General features: G+C 46.9%; 1 protein-coding gene across 1 annotated transcript; it reads right to left on the reverse strand.

The window, feature by feature from the left end:
• Positions 1-746: 746 nt before the first annotated feature.
• On the reverse strand, positions 747-13,732 carry AADACL3 (arylacetamide deacetylase like 3). The gene is made up of 4 exons (XM_001118876.4): positions 13,498-13,732; positions 10,214-10,430; positions 8,616-8,679; positions 747-3,991 (listed from the first exon to the last, which is right to left on the reverse strand). The coding sequence occupies exons 1-4, from the start codon at positions 13,663-13,665 to the stop codon at positions 3,217-3,219; spliced, it is 1,224 nt and encodes a 407-aa protein (XP_001118876.2). The 5' UTR covers positions 13,666-13,732; the 3' UTR covers positions 747-3,216.
• Between the last annotated feature and the right edge of the window lie 4,211 nt (positions 13,733-17,943).

Below are 17,943 nucleotides of genomic sequence, written 5' to 3' on the forward strand. Positions count from 1 at the left end.
TGCACACGTATGTTTATTGCAGCACTATTCACAATAGCAAAGACTTGGAATCAACCCAAATGTCCATCAGTGACAGACTGGATTAAGAAAATGTGGCACACATACACCATGGAATACTATGCAGCCATAAAAAAGGATGAGTTTGTGTCCTTTGTAGGGACATGGATGCAGCTGGAAACCATCATTCTTAGCAAACTATCACAAGAACAGAAAACCTAACACCGCATGTTCTCACTCATAGGTGGGAACTGAACAATGAGATCACTTGGACTCAGGAAGGGGAACATCACACACCAGGGCCTATCATGGGGAGGGGGGAGGGGGGAGGGATTGCATTGGGAGTTATACCTGATGTAAATGACGAGTTGATGGGTGCAGCACACCAACATGGCACAAGTATACATATGTAACAAACCTGCACGTTATGCACATGTACCCTACAACTTAAAGTATAATAATAATAAATAAATTAAAAAAAAAAAAAAAAGAAATTGCCACAGCCACCCCCACCTTCAGCAACCACCACCTGCAGCATCAACATGAAGGCAAGACCATCAACCAGCAAAAAGATTATGACAATTTAGACATTCCCATGAATGTAATATACACATCTTTGGAATTTGGGAGAAATCTGGAGGACTCAGAGAAAACCCATGCAGACATGGGCAGAATGTGCAAACCATATAGACGGTGGTAGCCTAGGCTACTGCAATCACTGAAGGCTCAGACGATTGTTAGCATTTTTAAGCAACAAGGTATATTTAAATTAAGGTATGTACATGCTTTTTAAATACAGAACACTATTGCACACTTAATAAACTAATATAGTGGAAATGTAATTTTATATACACTAAGGAAAGAAAAAGTTCATGTGACTTGCTTTATTGCTGTAGTCTGGGACTGAATCTGCAATATCCATAGGTATGCCTGTACCTACTCTGTAAGATTAATGTGAGGAACCTAAGAGGTGGCAAATTTAAACGGTCCAGTACAGTGCCTAGCATGTAGCCGGCCCTGGGTGAACATTCATTCCTATCCCTTTTCCACTCAGTGAGTCTAGTGGGTGGATTGCAGGAAGGATAGTGGTGATGTGGTAAAGGAGAGGAGTGGAGAATTTCATCCCCAAATCAATCATCTAGCCATTAGGTGAAAGTGCTTGATTTCTCCCATGATCTGCAGAAGGAAGCTGCCATGGGCATGAGCCCAGCCAGGGGTGCTCTCAGCCTCTTAAAATGTTATACATTCCTCTCTACTGGGCACGGCCCAGCAGTGCCTCAGCAACTCCTCGCCAACCTAACTTCCCAGAAGGTCAGCTCATGTTCCTCCACCCATCTCCAGAGGCAGGGGTGAAACAAGAAAAGCAACACTCCAGGGAGGGAGCCTCTCCCAGACTCAACTCAGAGGCCTGTCTCAGAGGCGGCCTCACCCCTTGGACTCCAGTGCTCTTCAACAGTTGAGTGGCTACCACAGTGTGTGTTTTCAGGGGATGGTTACTGTTTCTCCAACAAACCACCTGCTGGTCAACTGTGAATAGAGCAAGGAGTCACCCAACAGGATTCCTCTCTGCCTCATAGTTCAACCCAAATGTTCAACTGAAAGCAAGTTAAGGGCATGCACAGGGTTTTTTGTGCAATGGCCTTGACCTTGACCTGTAAAGACCACTAACTAACCAAGATCAGAGCCTCCAGAAGACCAGGTGGGGCCAGCATGGGAGCCTGACCATTCTTTTCAAATGAATTTTCATTCCTAAGGAACAGTTGGCCAACTTGCCCAGTGGTCCTTGACACCTCTTGCCACTTTCACATATCCTGCCTGAGGGTTCAATTTAGCTTCTGTAGTAGAATAAGTGTTGGTGTCCACCCAACAACCATTTACCCTTCAATTAGGGAAGTTGTCACTTACCACCCCATGTTTAGTCCAAGCACCAAGGTGAATTGACTCCACCCTCCACTCTCAAGATGGCATAGGACTTGGGAATGGTCATTTAGATCATTCCATTCCCTTGGCTGTGGCAACTGGACACATTGCTCAGAAAGCCAACAAAGCCATTAAGTTGCAATGAGGTTTTTTTCTGGGACTGCTGAGAATGAGGCAAGTCCATGATAATGAACTTGACCCTGGGAGAAGGTAAGCATCAAGCTGATCAGTGCCACCACATGGAGAGGTGAAGGTGGCATTAAGAGGAGAGAAGAACAGAGCAGAGAAGACAGGACAGCTGATGGCACTGTGTGAGTTCCTGGATCAAACCTTGCCTAATGTATGCCTAGCATGCATCGCTACCTAAGCCAATCTATTCTCTTTCTAATGGAGGCCAATTTGAGTTGGTTCCATGTCTTAAAAAAGAAATAGTTCTCACGAATACATCTTCTGTTCCTTTGGCTGTCTTGACTTTGCACTGTGGACAGGGTTATCTAGTTAGACTCAGCCTTCATGGTTCTCTAGCTCAGGACCCCACTTCCCTCCCAACTTCTCTCCTCAAACTCTTAGAATATTGCTTTGGGGCTTCTGGTTGGAAGCCAGGCTTTGATTCCAGGAGCTCCAGAGCTCCCCAAGTCGGGCAGCTGCAGGCTGTCTTCACCCACCACTCGATGCCAACAACTGTGGAAGCTCTATCCATTCTATCTTAACGTTTCCAGCCCAGGCAGTCAAGACTCTGATCCCAGAGGCTGAGAAACAGCAGGAAAAGTCACTACTGTTCACAGAAGAGGTGGGTGAAGCCAGTTTCTCCACCACCACCACTACCTCACAGCAGCCGAGAGCATCAGAGCTCCTGCCTCTGAGCCACATTGGGAAAGCCCCGTGAGGTTGTGCGTGATGCCCTTGTGCTATTTCAAAGTCCAGCCAAGTGGACACAAGTCACACACAGTCTGGATCAATCTGGAGAGCCTGAACTGCCCCATAGGGAGGCTGAGAACAGCTCTTACCTGCTGATTCACTCCCACAAATGGCCACTGAAGATTGTCAGCCTAGATTTTCCCAACAGAGAACAGAGACAGAGACCCCCACTCCCACCCCCAAACCTGTCTTTTCTACCACATCCTCTGGACATCAGGAGCATGCATCATGTGGTTCTAGAACCTGGACTAGAAAAGTGACAGCAACCTCCACCCCTTCCCTAGCCCCACTATGCACCACCTAAATCAGCAACAGAGAGCCCTGTGGGAGGCTGGAGGCCAGTGGAATCCACACCGCAGTACCAGCAGAGAAGAAAGATGGTCACAGCCCCTTTATGAAATGGACTAACGCATTCAGAATTCTCGTGGAGCACGGAAAGTGAAAGAAGCTCATGTCAATGGTGGTAAGCACTCCATGGAAACCATCCTTCATATGGTGCCAGGTCACGGGCACTCCCAGGTCTTCCAGCCTCTTCTTGTACAACAGTGAATCGTCCCGGAGAGCATCATACTCACAGCTCACGATGCAAGTTTCCGGGAGCTGAGACACTACGTCATCTTCTGCAATCAGAGGCGAGCACATCACATCCAGGACAACACTTACTTCCAAGTAAGCAGCTTCATTCACGGGCTCAGGGGGTATCGGTCGGTAGCCCCTCTTCTTAAACCTCTCGGGGATGTTTTCCGGGCCCAACCACTTTCTGTACTTTTCCCAAACTTTGGCAGGCAAATGGGCGCCTTTCATGATGACCTCTTGCCAGGAGGAGCTGAAGTCCAGGTATTGAGGAAAACAGTAGCAGGCGAAACTCCAGTTGAGCAGGGGGATGTTTCTACTCTGTTGAAAGGAAGGGGTTTGTAAATCCAGGGCTTGGAGACTGGCGTAGATCAGGATCTGAGCTCGGATCCGGGGCAGATCTGGCCTGTCCACAAGTTTTTGACAAACCACCGTGGCTATTCCCCCTCCCAAACTGTCACCACAGACCACAACCCGGGCTGGATCCACTCCGTGTGCATCCAGGGACTTCAGGAAGTGGATGGTGGCCACCAAGCAGTCTCTTATTGGCACTGGAAACTTATGCTTAGGTAACTGGCGGTAACTGAAAAGGAATCAAGAAACACAGTTGATACCCAACGTCCCAGCAGATCCAAAAATATCAGCGTCTAGCATCTTTTAGCCCAAATTAGTCCATTCACTTCCCTTTCTGAAACTTGAGCAGGTAGTTAGGTGTGAGGTTTAAATGAGACGAGACACATACAGCCCACATACCTAGGCAGGTGCCATTCCTACTATCTCAATGCCCTAATGGGGGACCTGTGTCACAAGACATCCACCAATTGGCCAACAGTGTAAATATCACCCACACTGGCCCCATCTTCCTGAACCTACCTCATGTTGCTTCCCTGACTCACCTGCTCCTGCTTCCTGTCTTATGATTCTTGTATGAGCAACTTCAAGGCCTGCTTGAGTTTTTAATTAATCATGCCATACCTACAGATTTTGTTAGGGGGGATCTTATAGACTTAAATACAGCAGGTCGGCCAGGCCAGTGGCTCATGCCTTTAATTTCAGCACTTTAGAAGGCCGAGGTGGGCCGATCCCTTGAGTCTAAGAGTTCAAGGCCAGCCTGGGCAACATGGTGAGACCCCATCTCTACAAAGAATACAAAAAATTAGCTGGGTGTGGTGGTGGATGCCTGTAGTCCCAGCTACTCAGGAGGCTAAGGCAAGTGGATCGCTTGGGCCTGGGAGGTTGAGGCTACAGTGAGCTATGATCACACCACTGCACTCTAGCCTGAGCGACAGACAGAGTGAGACTCTGTCTCAAAGAAGAAAAAAAAAAAGCAGCCCTCAAATAATGTCATTTCATTCAACATTGTTTCATTATATTGATGAAAGGAAGAAAAATGACTCCAGCCTAGGCTACTACTGTTTGTGTGGAGTCTGCACATTCTCCTCATGTCTGTGTGGGTTTTCTCCCGGTCTCCCAGTTTCTTCCCACATCCCAAAGATGTGTATGTTACATTCATGAGCATGTCTAAATTGTCCCGGTCCAAGTGAATGTGGGTGTAGGTGTGAGTGTGCCCTGCGATAGGAGGGTGTCCTGTCCAGGGCGGGTTCCTGCCTTGTTCCCTAAGCTGCAGGGATAGGATCCAGCCCCCATGACCCTGAATTAGAATAAGTGAGTTGGAAACCAAATAGATGAAGGAATATACGTTATTGCAAAATGAAAAATGCATAAAGCCAGCCAGGTGCGGTGGCTCACACCTGTAATCCCAACACTTTGGGAGGCCGAGGCAGGCAGATCACCTGAGGTCAGGAGTTCAAGACCAGCCTGACCAACATGGAGAAACCCTGTCTCTACTAAAAATACAAAATTAACCGGGCGCGGTGGCACATGCCTATAATCCCAGCTACTCAGGAAGGCTGAGGCAGAAGAATCCCTTGAACCCGGGAGGTAGAGGTTGTGGTGAGCTGAGATCGCGCCGTTGCACTCCAACCCAGGCAACAAGAGTGAAACTCTGTCTCAGAAAAAAAAAAAAATTATAAAGTCAGCCAAGCACAGTGGCTCATGCCTGTAATCCCAGCAATTTGGGAGGCCAAGGCAGATGGATCGCCTGAGCTCAGGAGTTCAAAACTAGCCTGGGCAACATGGTGAAACCCTGCCTCTACCAAAAATACAAAAAACTAGCCAGGCGTGGTGGTGCGCATCTGTGGTCCCAGCTATTCAGGAGGCTGAGGCCCAAGAATTGCTTCAGCCCAGGAGGCGGAGGTTGCAGTGAGCCGAGATCACACCACTGTACTCCAGCCTGGGTGACAGAGGGAGAGCCCATCTCAAAAAAAAAAAAAAAAAAAAAAATGCGTACAGTCTACAATAATCATACATCTGCACAAAAATAAATGATGCAGTACAGAAGCTCTCAGTGAGCCTGCCACATTTGTGAGTGCTTAGTTTTGAACTGGGAGATGTTCAGAGGTACTCCTGACAATTTTCACCTTGCAAACATTTATTCCTAGATTTAACCCACCACCAGAATGACCACCATCACTCACTGATTCACCAAGAATTGGGTAAACAATTATCTTTTTGTTTTTATCAATCTTTTAAAAATATATGTATAGCTCACGTTTATTTCAATTTTTAATATTAGCAGGTTTTGGTCTTTATTTAGAAGCTTACAGCAGGCATAGTGGCTCACGCCTGTAATCTCAGCACTTTGAGAAGCTGAGGAAGAAGGATTGCCTGACCTCAGAAGTTTGAGACCAGCCTGGGCAACATGGCAAGCCCTCACCTCTACTAAAGAAAATGATAGGCCGGGCGCGGTGGCTCACGCGTGTAATCCTAGCACTTTGGGAGGCCGAGGCGGGTGGATCACAAGGTCAGAAGATCGAGACCATCCTGGCTAACACGGTGAAACCCCGTCTCTACTAAAAATACAAAAAAATTAGCCGGGCACGGTGGCGGGCGCCTGTAGTCCCAGCTACTCAGGAGGCTGAGGCGGGACAATGGCGTGAACCCAGGAGGCGGAGCTTGCAGTGAGCCGAGATCGCGCCACTGCACTCCAGCCTGGGTGACAGAGCGAGACTCTGTCTCAAAAAAAAGAAAAAGAAAAAGAAAAAAAAATGATAAAATATAAAAGTAGTAAAATAAATTTTTAAAAAATTTAATAAATTTGCTGGTGTTTTGTGGCCAGGATTATACCATCAGAGCTTAATTCTGTTTATATCAATTAGCCTAGGTTTTGTAATAGGTAAAATTGGTTTTACTCCAAGTCATAGTTCCAAGAACCTGTCGACAGTGTTGAGGACTGACTGTACCACCAGAGGCCAGAGATATACAGCACTCTTCCAAACAAGCTATGCACACTCAACACCATTGCTGCCATGCCTACCTGGTATTGCTAAGAGATTCCAGAAATCCAGATTTTGTGAGAAAGTTCACTATTTTTCAATGCTGGCCACAAATAAAAAAAAAAAAAAAAAAGAAAGAAAGGAAAGAGAAAGAAACAGAAATACTCTATGGGACCAACAAATGGCTGATGCCATTTCCATTCCATACCCCCATTTCAGGCCACCTGGGAATAGGAAGTCCTGGAAAGCAATGCCCTTAACTCCAAAATCCTGTCTACCTTGGATTTAGAAAATAACTTTCTAGCGGAGACTTGCTAGCATGTTCTACTGACAATCTCTTGGTTTGGCACAACCAGAAGGATAAGGTGTCCAGCAACATCCCATGGTAGAAACCCTTCTGGAGCTAAGAATTGTAAAGTCAGGGGTTTATCCAGTTCTCTCTCTCATCTCATCTCTTAATTTTGTTTTTCTTTTCTTTTCTTTTTTTTTTTTTTTTTTTTGAGACGGAGTCTTACTCTGTCACCCAGGCTAGAGTGCAGTGGCGCCATCTCAGCTCACTGTAACCTCTGCCTTCCCGGTTCAAGTGATTCTCCTGCCTCAGCCTCCTGAGTAGCTGGGGCTACAGGCACATGTCACCACGCCTGGCTAATTTTTGTATTTTTAGTAGAGACAAGGTTTCACCATGTTGGCCAGGCTGGTCTTGAACTCCTGGCCTCAAGTGATCCACCCACCTTGGCCTCCCAAAGTGCTGGGATTACAAGCATGAACCACTGTGCCCAGCTTCATCTCTTCATTTTCTACTCTCTTCAGGTAGTTGTGCCATAAGAAAGTTGGCATATGTACCCCCACTGAGACGCAGAGAACTGATATTTCTTTGGAGTGTGTACCTTTACATGAAACTACAGGGAAACTTAACCAGGAGGAACCATGTGTGTGATGCTGCGTCAGGCAGCAGAACAGGGGACCCAATGCCCACCACGCCCTCTTTGAGGCTCCAGGCTGGGTGGTGACTGTCAGAGATCCATTAGGAGAGACAATGGGTTTGGTTTTGTTTTTGTTTTTCTCGCTTTCTTCAGTGGGTCTCTGCCAGAGGGACCTCCCTTTTGGGAGCACTTGGAAGTGGATGTGGCAGCATTTCGGTTGTTTGAGTGATGGTACAGGGTACCACAGGCATTTGGCAGAGGGAGGTGCAGGGCTGTTTTACTCAAAGAAGAGCTATGTCACCCAGGTGTTCGTGTAGTGAAACTCTGCACCTCATCTGCTTAAAGAAGACCACCTCCTACCCAGCTTCCAAACGCACAAAACGCCTCTGTTTAAACAAACCCAAGGCCCACATGCACAGAGGAAGGGGTTCCCCATTCTCTGTCTCTCCATCTGTCTTCACCTCCCCTTATTTTTCTCTCACTCTCTTTTTCTTGTTTTGTTTTATTTAAGACAGGGTCTTGTTCTGTCACCCGGGCTGAGTGTAGTGGCGCAATCACGGCTCACTGCAACCTCCCAGGCTCAGGTTCTTCTTCCACTTCGGCCTCCCAAGTAGCTGGGACTACAGGGATATACCACCACACCTGGCTAATTTTTGTATTTTTTGTAAAAATGGGATCTCACTATGTTGCCCAGGCTGGTCTGAACTCCTGGGCTCAAGAATTCCGCCCGCTGTGGCCTCCCAAAGTGTTGGGATTACAGGCGTGAGCCACCGCACCCAGCTGCCTTCTCTTTCTCTACTCACTGGCTTCTCCCAGCCCATCCTCGCCTCTGGGCTTCCTCCAGCACCAATCTGCTCCCACCCCCCACCCCCATTTCTTCTTCCCACCCCATCTTTCCACATCAGAGCCTTGCTCCCTGCTGGCTCCCTGGAATCTCCCCTTTACTCACCCAACTGCCAGAACCACAGAGTCACTCTCCTTGCACAAACGAGAGCATATGCCATGGTGGGTTTCTAGAAAATAAATGGTTTTTAACATTCACTAGGAAGGCTTCCTTTGCCAGCCATTGTTGCTGTCTTCTTCTTATAGACACAGCCCTTGGGCCGACGCTGACTAGGTTTTCCTCTACTCCAGCAAAGCGCCGGTCAATCTTCTCACTGATTCTCCTTCGTGGTACTGCCTGAACAACTTTCTCTAAGATGCCCACCCTCCGATCCATCCTACAAGTCATTAAAAATATCTGCAAAGCTGTTTGACTGTAGAGTGCAGAGGTTTAGGGTGTGAGCTCTGGATTCAGACAGACTGGAGTTCAAATCTCATCTTTGCCTCCTTCTAGTTTGAGATGACATAGTGCCTAGCACGCCTCTTAACCTCCTGAGGCTTGATTTCCTCATCTGTGAACTGGAGTAATGATAATATCTAACTCATAGAGTGTTGGAGTTAGAATGAGATCATCCACCTGTAGGGTTCTCACAGTGCCTGTGTGTAATTAGTAATATTAATAAATATTGCTTAATAAATATTGGCTGTTACTATCATTCTCATATAGACAAAACCAACATCACCCTTGCATTAAATCCCTTATTCTCAAAGGCTGCCACACTGGGACCCTGGCATTCCACAGATTAGAAAGCATATAAAGATGTTTCCCCTCTCCCAATTCCCTGGGAGTAATAATTAAGATAGTAAACTTGTCTCAGTAGTGACTTTTTCCTCTCATTGATTTTTCTCAAATCTTCCTATTTGTCTGTACCAGAATTTTTTTGTTGTTGTTGTTTTTTGTTTTTTGTTTTTTGTTTTTTGTTTTTTGAGACGGAGTCTCGCTCTGTCGCCCAGGCTGGAGTGCAGTGGCCGGATCTCAGCTCACTGCAAGCTCCGCCTCCTGGGTTCACGCCATTCTCCTGCCTCAGCCTCCCGAGTAGCTGGGACTACAGGCGCCCGCCACCTTGCCCGGCTAGTTTTTTTTTGTATTTTTTTTAGTAGAGACGGGGTTTCACCGTGTTAGCCAGGATGGTCTCGATCTCCTGACCTCGTGATCCGCCCGTCTCGGCCTCCCAAAGTGCTGGGATTACAGGCTTGAGCCACCGCGCCCGGCCCTGTACCAGAATTTGTCTTAGCAACACCTGATGTGACACAAAATGCTGTGTTTTAATTCTTTTCATTTAAAATATCCTTATTTCCAACTAAATAGAGGTGGTGATTATAAGTAGAGTAGTGATATATACATGTATATATTTATATGTATATACATATGTACACATATAAATGCAAGTAAGGGTATATTTCAGGATCTTTACCTTACAGTATCCTTCCTTATATTACAGTATTATTACATTTAACTAAGGATTACATTTAGGTAAATAAGGAGATACATAAGAGGGCAATATATCCCATATTTTTGCCCCCTCAATGATCTGCAAACCATGAACTGCCCTGGTGTTCCCTGGTAATAATAGCAGACTTTAAGCCCCAGGAAGATGGCCATTCTTTCAAGTCATGTTAAGGGGTGCCACCACCCTTTGGGAGGTCTGAGAAAAGGGTTCTTACTCAAGCTCCCCAGGGCGCCCCCGCCACCGTGGTAGTACACGATGCCAGGCTTCAGGGCGCAGGTGGATGCCTTGGGCTGATACAGCTTCACAGGGATTGTCCCAAAGCGGAAATCTGTGACCACAACATCGGGGTCGTACTTTAGCGGCGGCAGATCGTGCACGAAACGGATGAATTGGGGCATAGAACAGATTCTGAGCTTCTCAAAAATCATCCCCTGTTGGAGAGAGAAGAAGAAATCTGTCGAGATGGGTTTCTTCACAGGCCATCTGGAGTCTGGCCTTCACAACCTACCCTCCACAGGTGACAAAAGGAGTGATTGGAAACTGCAGTCAGATTGGACCACAGCCCTGCTCAAGCCCTCAGTGCCCTCAGGACACCTGCAGGAAAATCCACTCTCATGCAGGCCCAGGTGACCACAGCACCAGCCAGCTCCTCTCAACCCACTCTCCTGACACCTTCCACTCCAGCCACTACAAGCCAGACTTCTGGGCGCCCTCGATGGCCCCTGTACTTGCAACACCCACCTCCACCACGAGGCCCTGCTCCACCTCAGCCCGGGCGCGACCTCTGTTTCCAGGGAGGCCTTCCTGTGCCATCCCAGCCAATCTGGCCACCCCAAGCCTGTGTAGCTAACTATAGTGTGGGTACATTTTTTAAAAACAGGAAGGGGGAGTTCATATCTTTTGAAAATGCCTACTGAACAATTTTAGGATGAAATAATATGATGTCCAAGATTAGCTTCTTAAATAAATGAAAATGAGGGAAAAGTTAGGGACATTTAGGGACACAAGGAAGGGAGATGGGCCAGGAGTCAGTGATGGTGACACTGGAGAGTGGGCACCCTGTTCCCCCTTTGGTATATGTCAAGGTTTCATAAAGAGTTGAAAATACAGCCGGGCACAGTGGCTGATGCCTGTAATCCCAGCACTTTGGGAGGCCAAGGCTGGTGGATCACTTGAGGTCAGGAGTTCAAGGCCAGCCTGGCCAACATGGTGAAACCCCATCTCTACTAAAAATACAAAAATTAGCCGGGTGTGGTGGTGGGTTCCTGTATTCCCAGCTACTTGGGAGGCTGAAGTGGAAGAATCTCTTGAACCCGAGAGGAAGAGGTTGCAATAAGCTAAGATCATGCCATTGCACTCCAGCCTGGGCAATGAGAGTGAAACTCCAGCTCAAAAAAAAAGTTAAAAATATATAAATAAAGAGGGCTCTCCCTCTGGGTATCCTTTCCAGTGTTTCCTAATCCTTGTCTGTGCCACAGCAATTTTGGCCACGGGTAAAAGACTGCAGGCCTCATTTGAGAACTTTTGTTTTGTTTTGTTTTGTTTTGTTTCTCTGGAAAGACAGAGGCCTCACTATGTCACCCAGGCTGGTCTCAAACTCCTGGACTCAAACGATCCTCCCACCTCAGCCTCCCAAAGTGCTGGGATTACAGGTGTGAGCCACTACACCCAGCCCAGAACATTTTTAAATACATAAAATAAATACATGGGATTATAAAGAAAAGCAGTTTTATTTAAATATACTTATCAAAATATTAAAATGTATGACATAGTAACATAGGTGTTTCCTTACTAGCACATAGAGTAGTAAGATCTAGCTGCTGCCTGACACTACCCTAGTTTCAAAGAAATGAGGAGAATACATGAGTTTCCACAATATCTAATAGGCTATGCAAATATGTCTGATTCCTCTTTGGTGACAAAGTCAAGGTCTGGCTTTCAGGGCTGTGGTTTGTTGCCCTCATTCCTCATAGAAAGAATTTCAATTGGAGGTTAGTTGTGAAAATAGGGTAATTTTGACCCCATCCAAATACATGACCCCCTTGTGTTCTGTGACCCCAGAAGCTCAAGGAGCCCAAAGAGAGAAGCCCTGCTTGACTCCCCTGATGGGTTTTGCTGTCCTCCTTGCATTCTCCACTTTGGGAAGCTGTTTATCTGTAGCTTGTTCACTTGTGGGTTTGGTCCTTTATGGACCACTTCCCCGCCCCCCACAGCCTGGACCCTACAAACTCCCTCAAGGCAGACCTGTGGGAACTTTATCTTTCTCACCTGTCATTGGCCCTAGGGCCCAGAACTGGCGCAGGACACACAGCAGTTGCATGACACATCTTTGCATAAAAAATAAATGAATCAAGAAAGAGTAACAATGGCTACTATTTAGAGAGGGCTCCCTCTGTGCCAGGCATTATAATAAGCCCTCTGGAGAGGGTTATTCATGCAGTCTCCACAAAATGCTGTGAAGCAGGGGCAATTTTCCCTACTTTGTAAAGGAGGAAATCGAGTCACTGTATTTGGGAGCCTGGACTACAGAATCTGAGAGTCAAGGGCAGGAAAACCTAGGACCCAATCAGTGCATCTTATAAAAGCTGACTCTGGAGATCAGAAGACTTGAGTTCCCGGGATCTTCTCTTTTAGATAATAGCTACATTCTTTTGAATAGCATAGAAGTTATTTTGAATAACATAGAAGAAACACCTAGGGTGTCTCTTGAGAAGACGCGCTGGCGATTGCTTTTCGTTATGTAAGAAACTTACAAAAAAATATTTTGTATATTCAATTTCTGTCAAAGTACAAGAAAAACTATAAGAAATCCATATTGGCAACACCTACACAGTTCCATTTACAGGTATTTGAACAAATTACACCAGATGTTACCTAGATAGCTTTCTAGCTCTCAAAAGCAACAACATATTTTTAAAGTCATATTCTGTAGTTTTGCTCACCGACACTAATTTACTCATCTGCTACCTGTTTACTTTGTGGCTTGCTGACTCTAGCTAGCAGGCAGATAGCAATGGGGGCCCAGAGACTCAGGAAAATTCATTCGTATCTTCACAACTTCAGAGAGTGGCGAGTGCTGTGAATAATATGGACGCATTTATGGACACATGAAATATACACTTAAAAATGGGAAAGGTGGTAAATTTTATGTGCATGTTTTACCTCAATTTAAAAAATAAAACAAACCAACAACAAAAAAGAAAGTCAGATGGGAGACACACAGGTGGATAGAACCAGACTGGTTTTCTCCTTCTGTTAACTGAGAAAGCAGATCATTCTTCGAATTTTGTGGTTATTAGCCGGGGCCAGCTTCAGAAACACCCAAAGAGGCTGAGAACCACCGAATAGAGATTATGCAGGTTTCAGAAGGTGCGATTCCCCGTCACTGCGGGCCCCATAATACCGGTGTTCATTCAGCTAGAAGCTTCTGGTGTGTGATTGTTCCTGTTCCCTTCCTTAATGCTCAGCTGGAGGGGACACACAAAACACAAAACTCACCCATGTCACCAGCAGCTGGAAGATGCAATGAAGGACTCTCAGTTTCACGGGGTGGCCAACTGCTGCCGGGATGTGCACAATGAAAAACTGGCTGCAAATGACCCACAGAGTGACCCCTAGTGAGAACACACAGTCTGCTGCCAGGAAGATCAGGGCCAGGACCCACATGCTGCTTCCAGCTCAGAGCGGGCTGAGAGGAAGCTGTGCGCAGTGTAAACCATTTAGGACACGGTTCGGAGCCGCAGATCTCTTCCATTTATAAGTCACACCTGCCCTTCCCCACCTCCCTCCGTCCCACAAACACTGACCCAGCCCAGATGAGTCACAGACTCAGGTGAGGATGTGGTTCTAGGACAGGGCCCATGCAGAGGAGAAAGTGGCCCATCCAGCCTGATCCAGCCAGAAAAGAAAGTTCTAGAGTCTCAGCTTACAATCTGGCACTGCTAACTAGAAACAGTCTTGGGTAAGCCACAAGTCACAATGGACATCACAAACACAATTCCTCCCACCGGTCCTTGGACCTCGTCCCCCGACTCCCTGATTCAACTCCAGCTTATCATCCATCCATCAGCCTGTGGAGGAGGTCCCAGAGCTGTTGTACAGCAAGCCATTCTCTGTATGCCATTCTTCCTCCAGACCTCGGCCGGGCTCCATGCCTCCCCTCTTGCTGGTCTCTGCTCAAATGTTGCCTTCTCAGTGAGGGCATCCCTGGCAATCTTATTTAAATTAACTCCCACCAGCATGACTACATCCACCTTCCCCATCCCCCACCTTCCCCATCCCCCGCCCTTCCCCATCCCCCATCTTCCCCATCCCCCACCTTCCTCACCCCCGCACTGCTTGGTTTTTCCCTGTGACCTTTATCATCACCTGCCTCACTTGTCTGCTTATTGTCTGGGAAGACAGGGATTTTCTTTTTGTGCCATTTTATCACCAGAGGCTGGATCAGCGCTTGGTACTTGTAGGTGCTCAGCAAATGCCTATGGAGTGATGGAATGAATAGACAGGCTTTGTCCTCTTTCTTGCAAATCCAGGAAACTGTGCTTGCTTGCCTTTCCAGGTCAGGTCAAAGGTTGATGTCACCGTTGGAAATCTTCCCCTAACAACCAAGTCCCACATCTGCAGTAACAATAGCAATATGTGCTGTGTCTCCTGCCTCCCTGCTTGAGTGAGAGAGCAGTGGTTCTCAGACAGGGGAGATTTTACCTCCCAGAAGATATGGGAATATCTGGAAACATTTTTGTTGTCCCCACTCAGGAAGGGGCAGAGGGCTGGTGCTGGAGTGCCATAGACAAGAGGCCAGGGATATTGCCAAACATCCTGCAATGCACAAAGACTTATGCAGTCCACCAAGCTGACAGTAAGGTGGTTGAGAAACCCTGCATTTGCAACACTTGGATTTAAATCCTGGCTGTTTTATAGAATTTGGGTGGGTAGTGGAAAATTACAGTCAAAGGGGGTTTTTCTCTTACGGGCAGGGGCGGGGGTCACAAGGTGCTCAGTGGGGGAGCTTCTGAGCCAGGAGAAGGAATTTCACAAGGTTAATTGCTCAGTTAAGGTTGGGCAGGAACAAATCACAATGGTGGAATGTCATCAGTTAAGGCAGGAGCAGGCCATTTTCACTTCTTTTGTGATTCTTCACTTGCTTCAGGCCATCTGGATGGATACGTGCAGGCTTGGGCTCAGAGGCCTGACACTGGGACTACAAGCATGAGCCACTGTGCCTGGCCTATATTTTTAATAAAGATGTGTTTTCATCATGTTGCCCAGGTTAGTCTTGAACTCCTGGACCCAAGCGATCTGCCCACCTCAGCCTCTCAAAGTGCTAGGATGACAAGCATGAGCCACCGTGCCTGGCCAGGACTGAACATTTCTATGTGTTCTTCAAACTCTCTCATTTTTCTCATATGCCCACAGAAAGACAATGTTTTAGCCCCTAAGGCATCTGGGTGGGACCAAGTAATGCATTCTAGCCACTGGAATGTGAATGAGAACACTGTGGCCATTCCCTGGCTATATACCATGTCCATGTGATTCCCCCAATGGTTGGCCACAGAGTCTCCACAGAATCTTCTGTGCTCCCTTGCTCCAGAGTACATGACAAGGACTTCAGAAGGTTGAGCCTTACAATGGCAGAGGTCAGATCCTTGTATTAGATATGAATTGTAAATTTCTCTTCAAAGAATCATATGTCAGTATGTTCGGTTCTTTTTTTTTTTTTTTTTTTTTTTTTTTGAGACGGAGTCTCGCTCTGTCACCCAGGCTGGAGTGCAGTGGCCGGATCTCAGCTCACTGCAAGCTCCGCCTCCCGGGTTCACGCCATTCTCCTGCCTCAGCCTCCGGAGTAGCTGGGACTACAGGCGCCTGCCACCTCGCCCGGCTAAGTTTTTGTATTTTTAGTAGAGACGGGGTTTCACCGTGTTAGCCAGGATGGTCTCGATCTCCTGACCTCGTGATCCGCCCGTCTCGGCCTCCCAAAGTGCTGGGATTACAGGCTTGAGCCACCGCGCCCGGCCTAGTATGTTCAGTTCTTTACCTTCTACTTTTAAACTTAACTTCCTCATAAAGCAAACTTTTTCGATCACCTGCTCCACCCTGACCCATTCGAATTACCTTCTCTGCACTGACTCATTCTGATAACCTGCTCCGCCCTGACTAATTCTGATTACCTGCTCTGCCCTGACTGATTCCGATTACCTGCTCCCCCTTGAATCATTCTGATTACCTGCTCCGTGCTGACTCATTCATTTTTCCCGCTAAACCACTCACCCCCATCACTCTCTTTAAATTAGCCAATCAGAATTAGTTAGCCTGTGTGGTCTAACCCTAGCCAATAGGGCGACGACACAGCAGCAGGGGCCACATGAGTCAGGGATAAGAACCCCTTCCCCTCCCTTGTCCAAGTGTGCACTCACCATTGCTCCATCTGTAAGGGTGCATCCTTCTATAGAAGTAAATCACCTTGCTGAGAAGAAAACATTTGTATTTTAGTGCTATTTCTTTTGCAGCACCAAAACTTTACGTATAACAATTTTGGGACTCGTCCAGGATTACATTCCCCTCCAGGAGCGGTCTTTGGTTCTCTCTCAGGAGGAGGCGCGCCCTGCCCCCTTGTGGCGGCCTCAGGAGTGAGAAATCAGGACCCATCCAGTGTGAGAAATAACCCAAGCTCAGTAATGCAGAAAGAAACTGGCCAGCAACCTGGGGTAAAGGATCCTCCATAACGGCCATGCAAGTCTGTGCATGGACCGAGCAAAAGACACCGCAGGAGCTAGTAAAGTATTTCCTTGTTGGCTGGGACCAAGGTAAGAAAGTCGCAGGGGGGCGGTGAAATACTCCTTGGTTGGAGTGGCTTAGGGGTTAAAAAGAGGTGAGACATCCCCATTAGTGGGGATTGAACCTCACACAAACCTCCAGTAGTAGAAAAGGCAAGAAATTTCCAATAGGGGAAATTGAGCCTCACCCCAAAAGGCAAGAAATTTCCAGTAAGGGAAATTGAGCCTTACCCCAAAACCATCAAGATGGGAAATACCCTGAGCAAGACAGGGAGCAAGAGGGATAAAGATAGTAACAAAGATATCCCCCAGAGAGTCCCCTAGGTCTCATGTTAAAATACTGGAAGGATAATGAAAGGACTAAACATAGGAAAAAGCAAAAAATGATAAAATGTTGCTGTTTTATTTGGACTCAGGGACCCATCCTCAAACCCTCAATCTTCTGGCCAATGAAAGGACTAAACATAGGAAAAAGCAAAAAATGATAAAATGTTGCTGTTTTATTTGGACTCAGGGACCCATCCTCAAACCCTCAATCTTCTGGCCAAAATTTGGGTCGAATGAGGTTGTAATGTGTCAGCTTCTAATCCAAAATGTTAATTATAAAAGTTCAGTGTCTCAAGAAGAACTAGGCTATGCTGTTTGCTGGAGGCAAGGGCCTGCCCTCCTTTTTCCCTTAAAAACAAATAGGGAAGAACCCAATCTGGCACTCAAAGTAAAAAGTCAGAGGAGCCAGCTCTCACACCTAAAGATTCCAGTGTGTGGGGTCCCCTAAACTATCTTCCCCTGCTCAGTATCCCCAATCCTTCCCCTCAGGCAGCCACTGCCGCCTCATATCCCATTCCAAATCCTTCCTCTACTCACGTTATCCCTCCTCCTTATAACCCTGACCCTAGGGAATTACCATCCCACCAGCCTGTTCCCTCCCAACCTAAATACCCCTCTCTAAAAGGAATCCAGTGTGAGGTAAAACAATGTAAAAAAGATATTCAGAATTTCCCATTTCCCTCCATACCTAAGGGGTCAGCCCCAATTCTCTTTCCTTTGAAAGAGGTACCACAAGGAGGGGGGAGCCATTGACTTTGTAAATGCTCCCTTAACCAGTTCAGAAGTCTGGAATTTTAAAAAGGAGCTTAAACTGCTACTAGATGACCCTTACAGAGTGACAGAC

The sequence above is a fragment of the Macaca mulatta genome, chromosome 1, assembly GCF_049350105.2.
Source record: "Macaca mulatta isolate MMU2019108-1 chromosome 1, T2T-MMU8v2.0, whole genome shotgun sequence".
NCBI lineage: Eukaryota > Metazoa > Chordata > Mammalia > Primates > Cercopithecidae > Macaca > Macaca mulatta.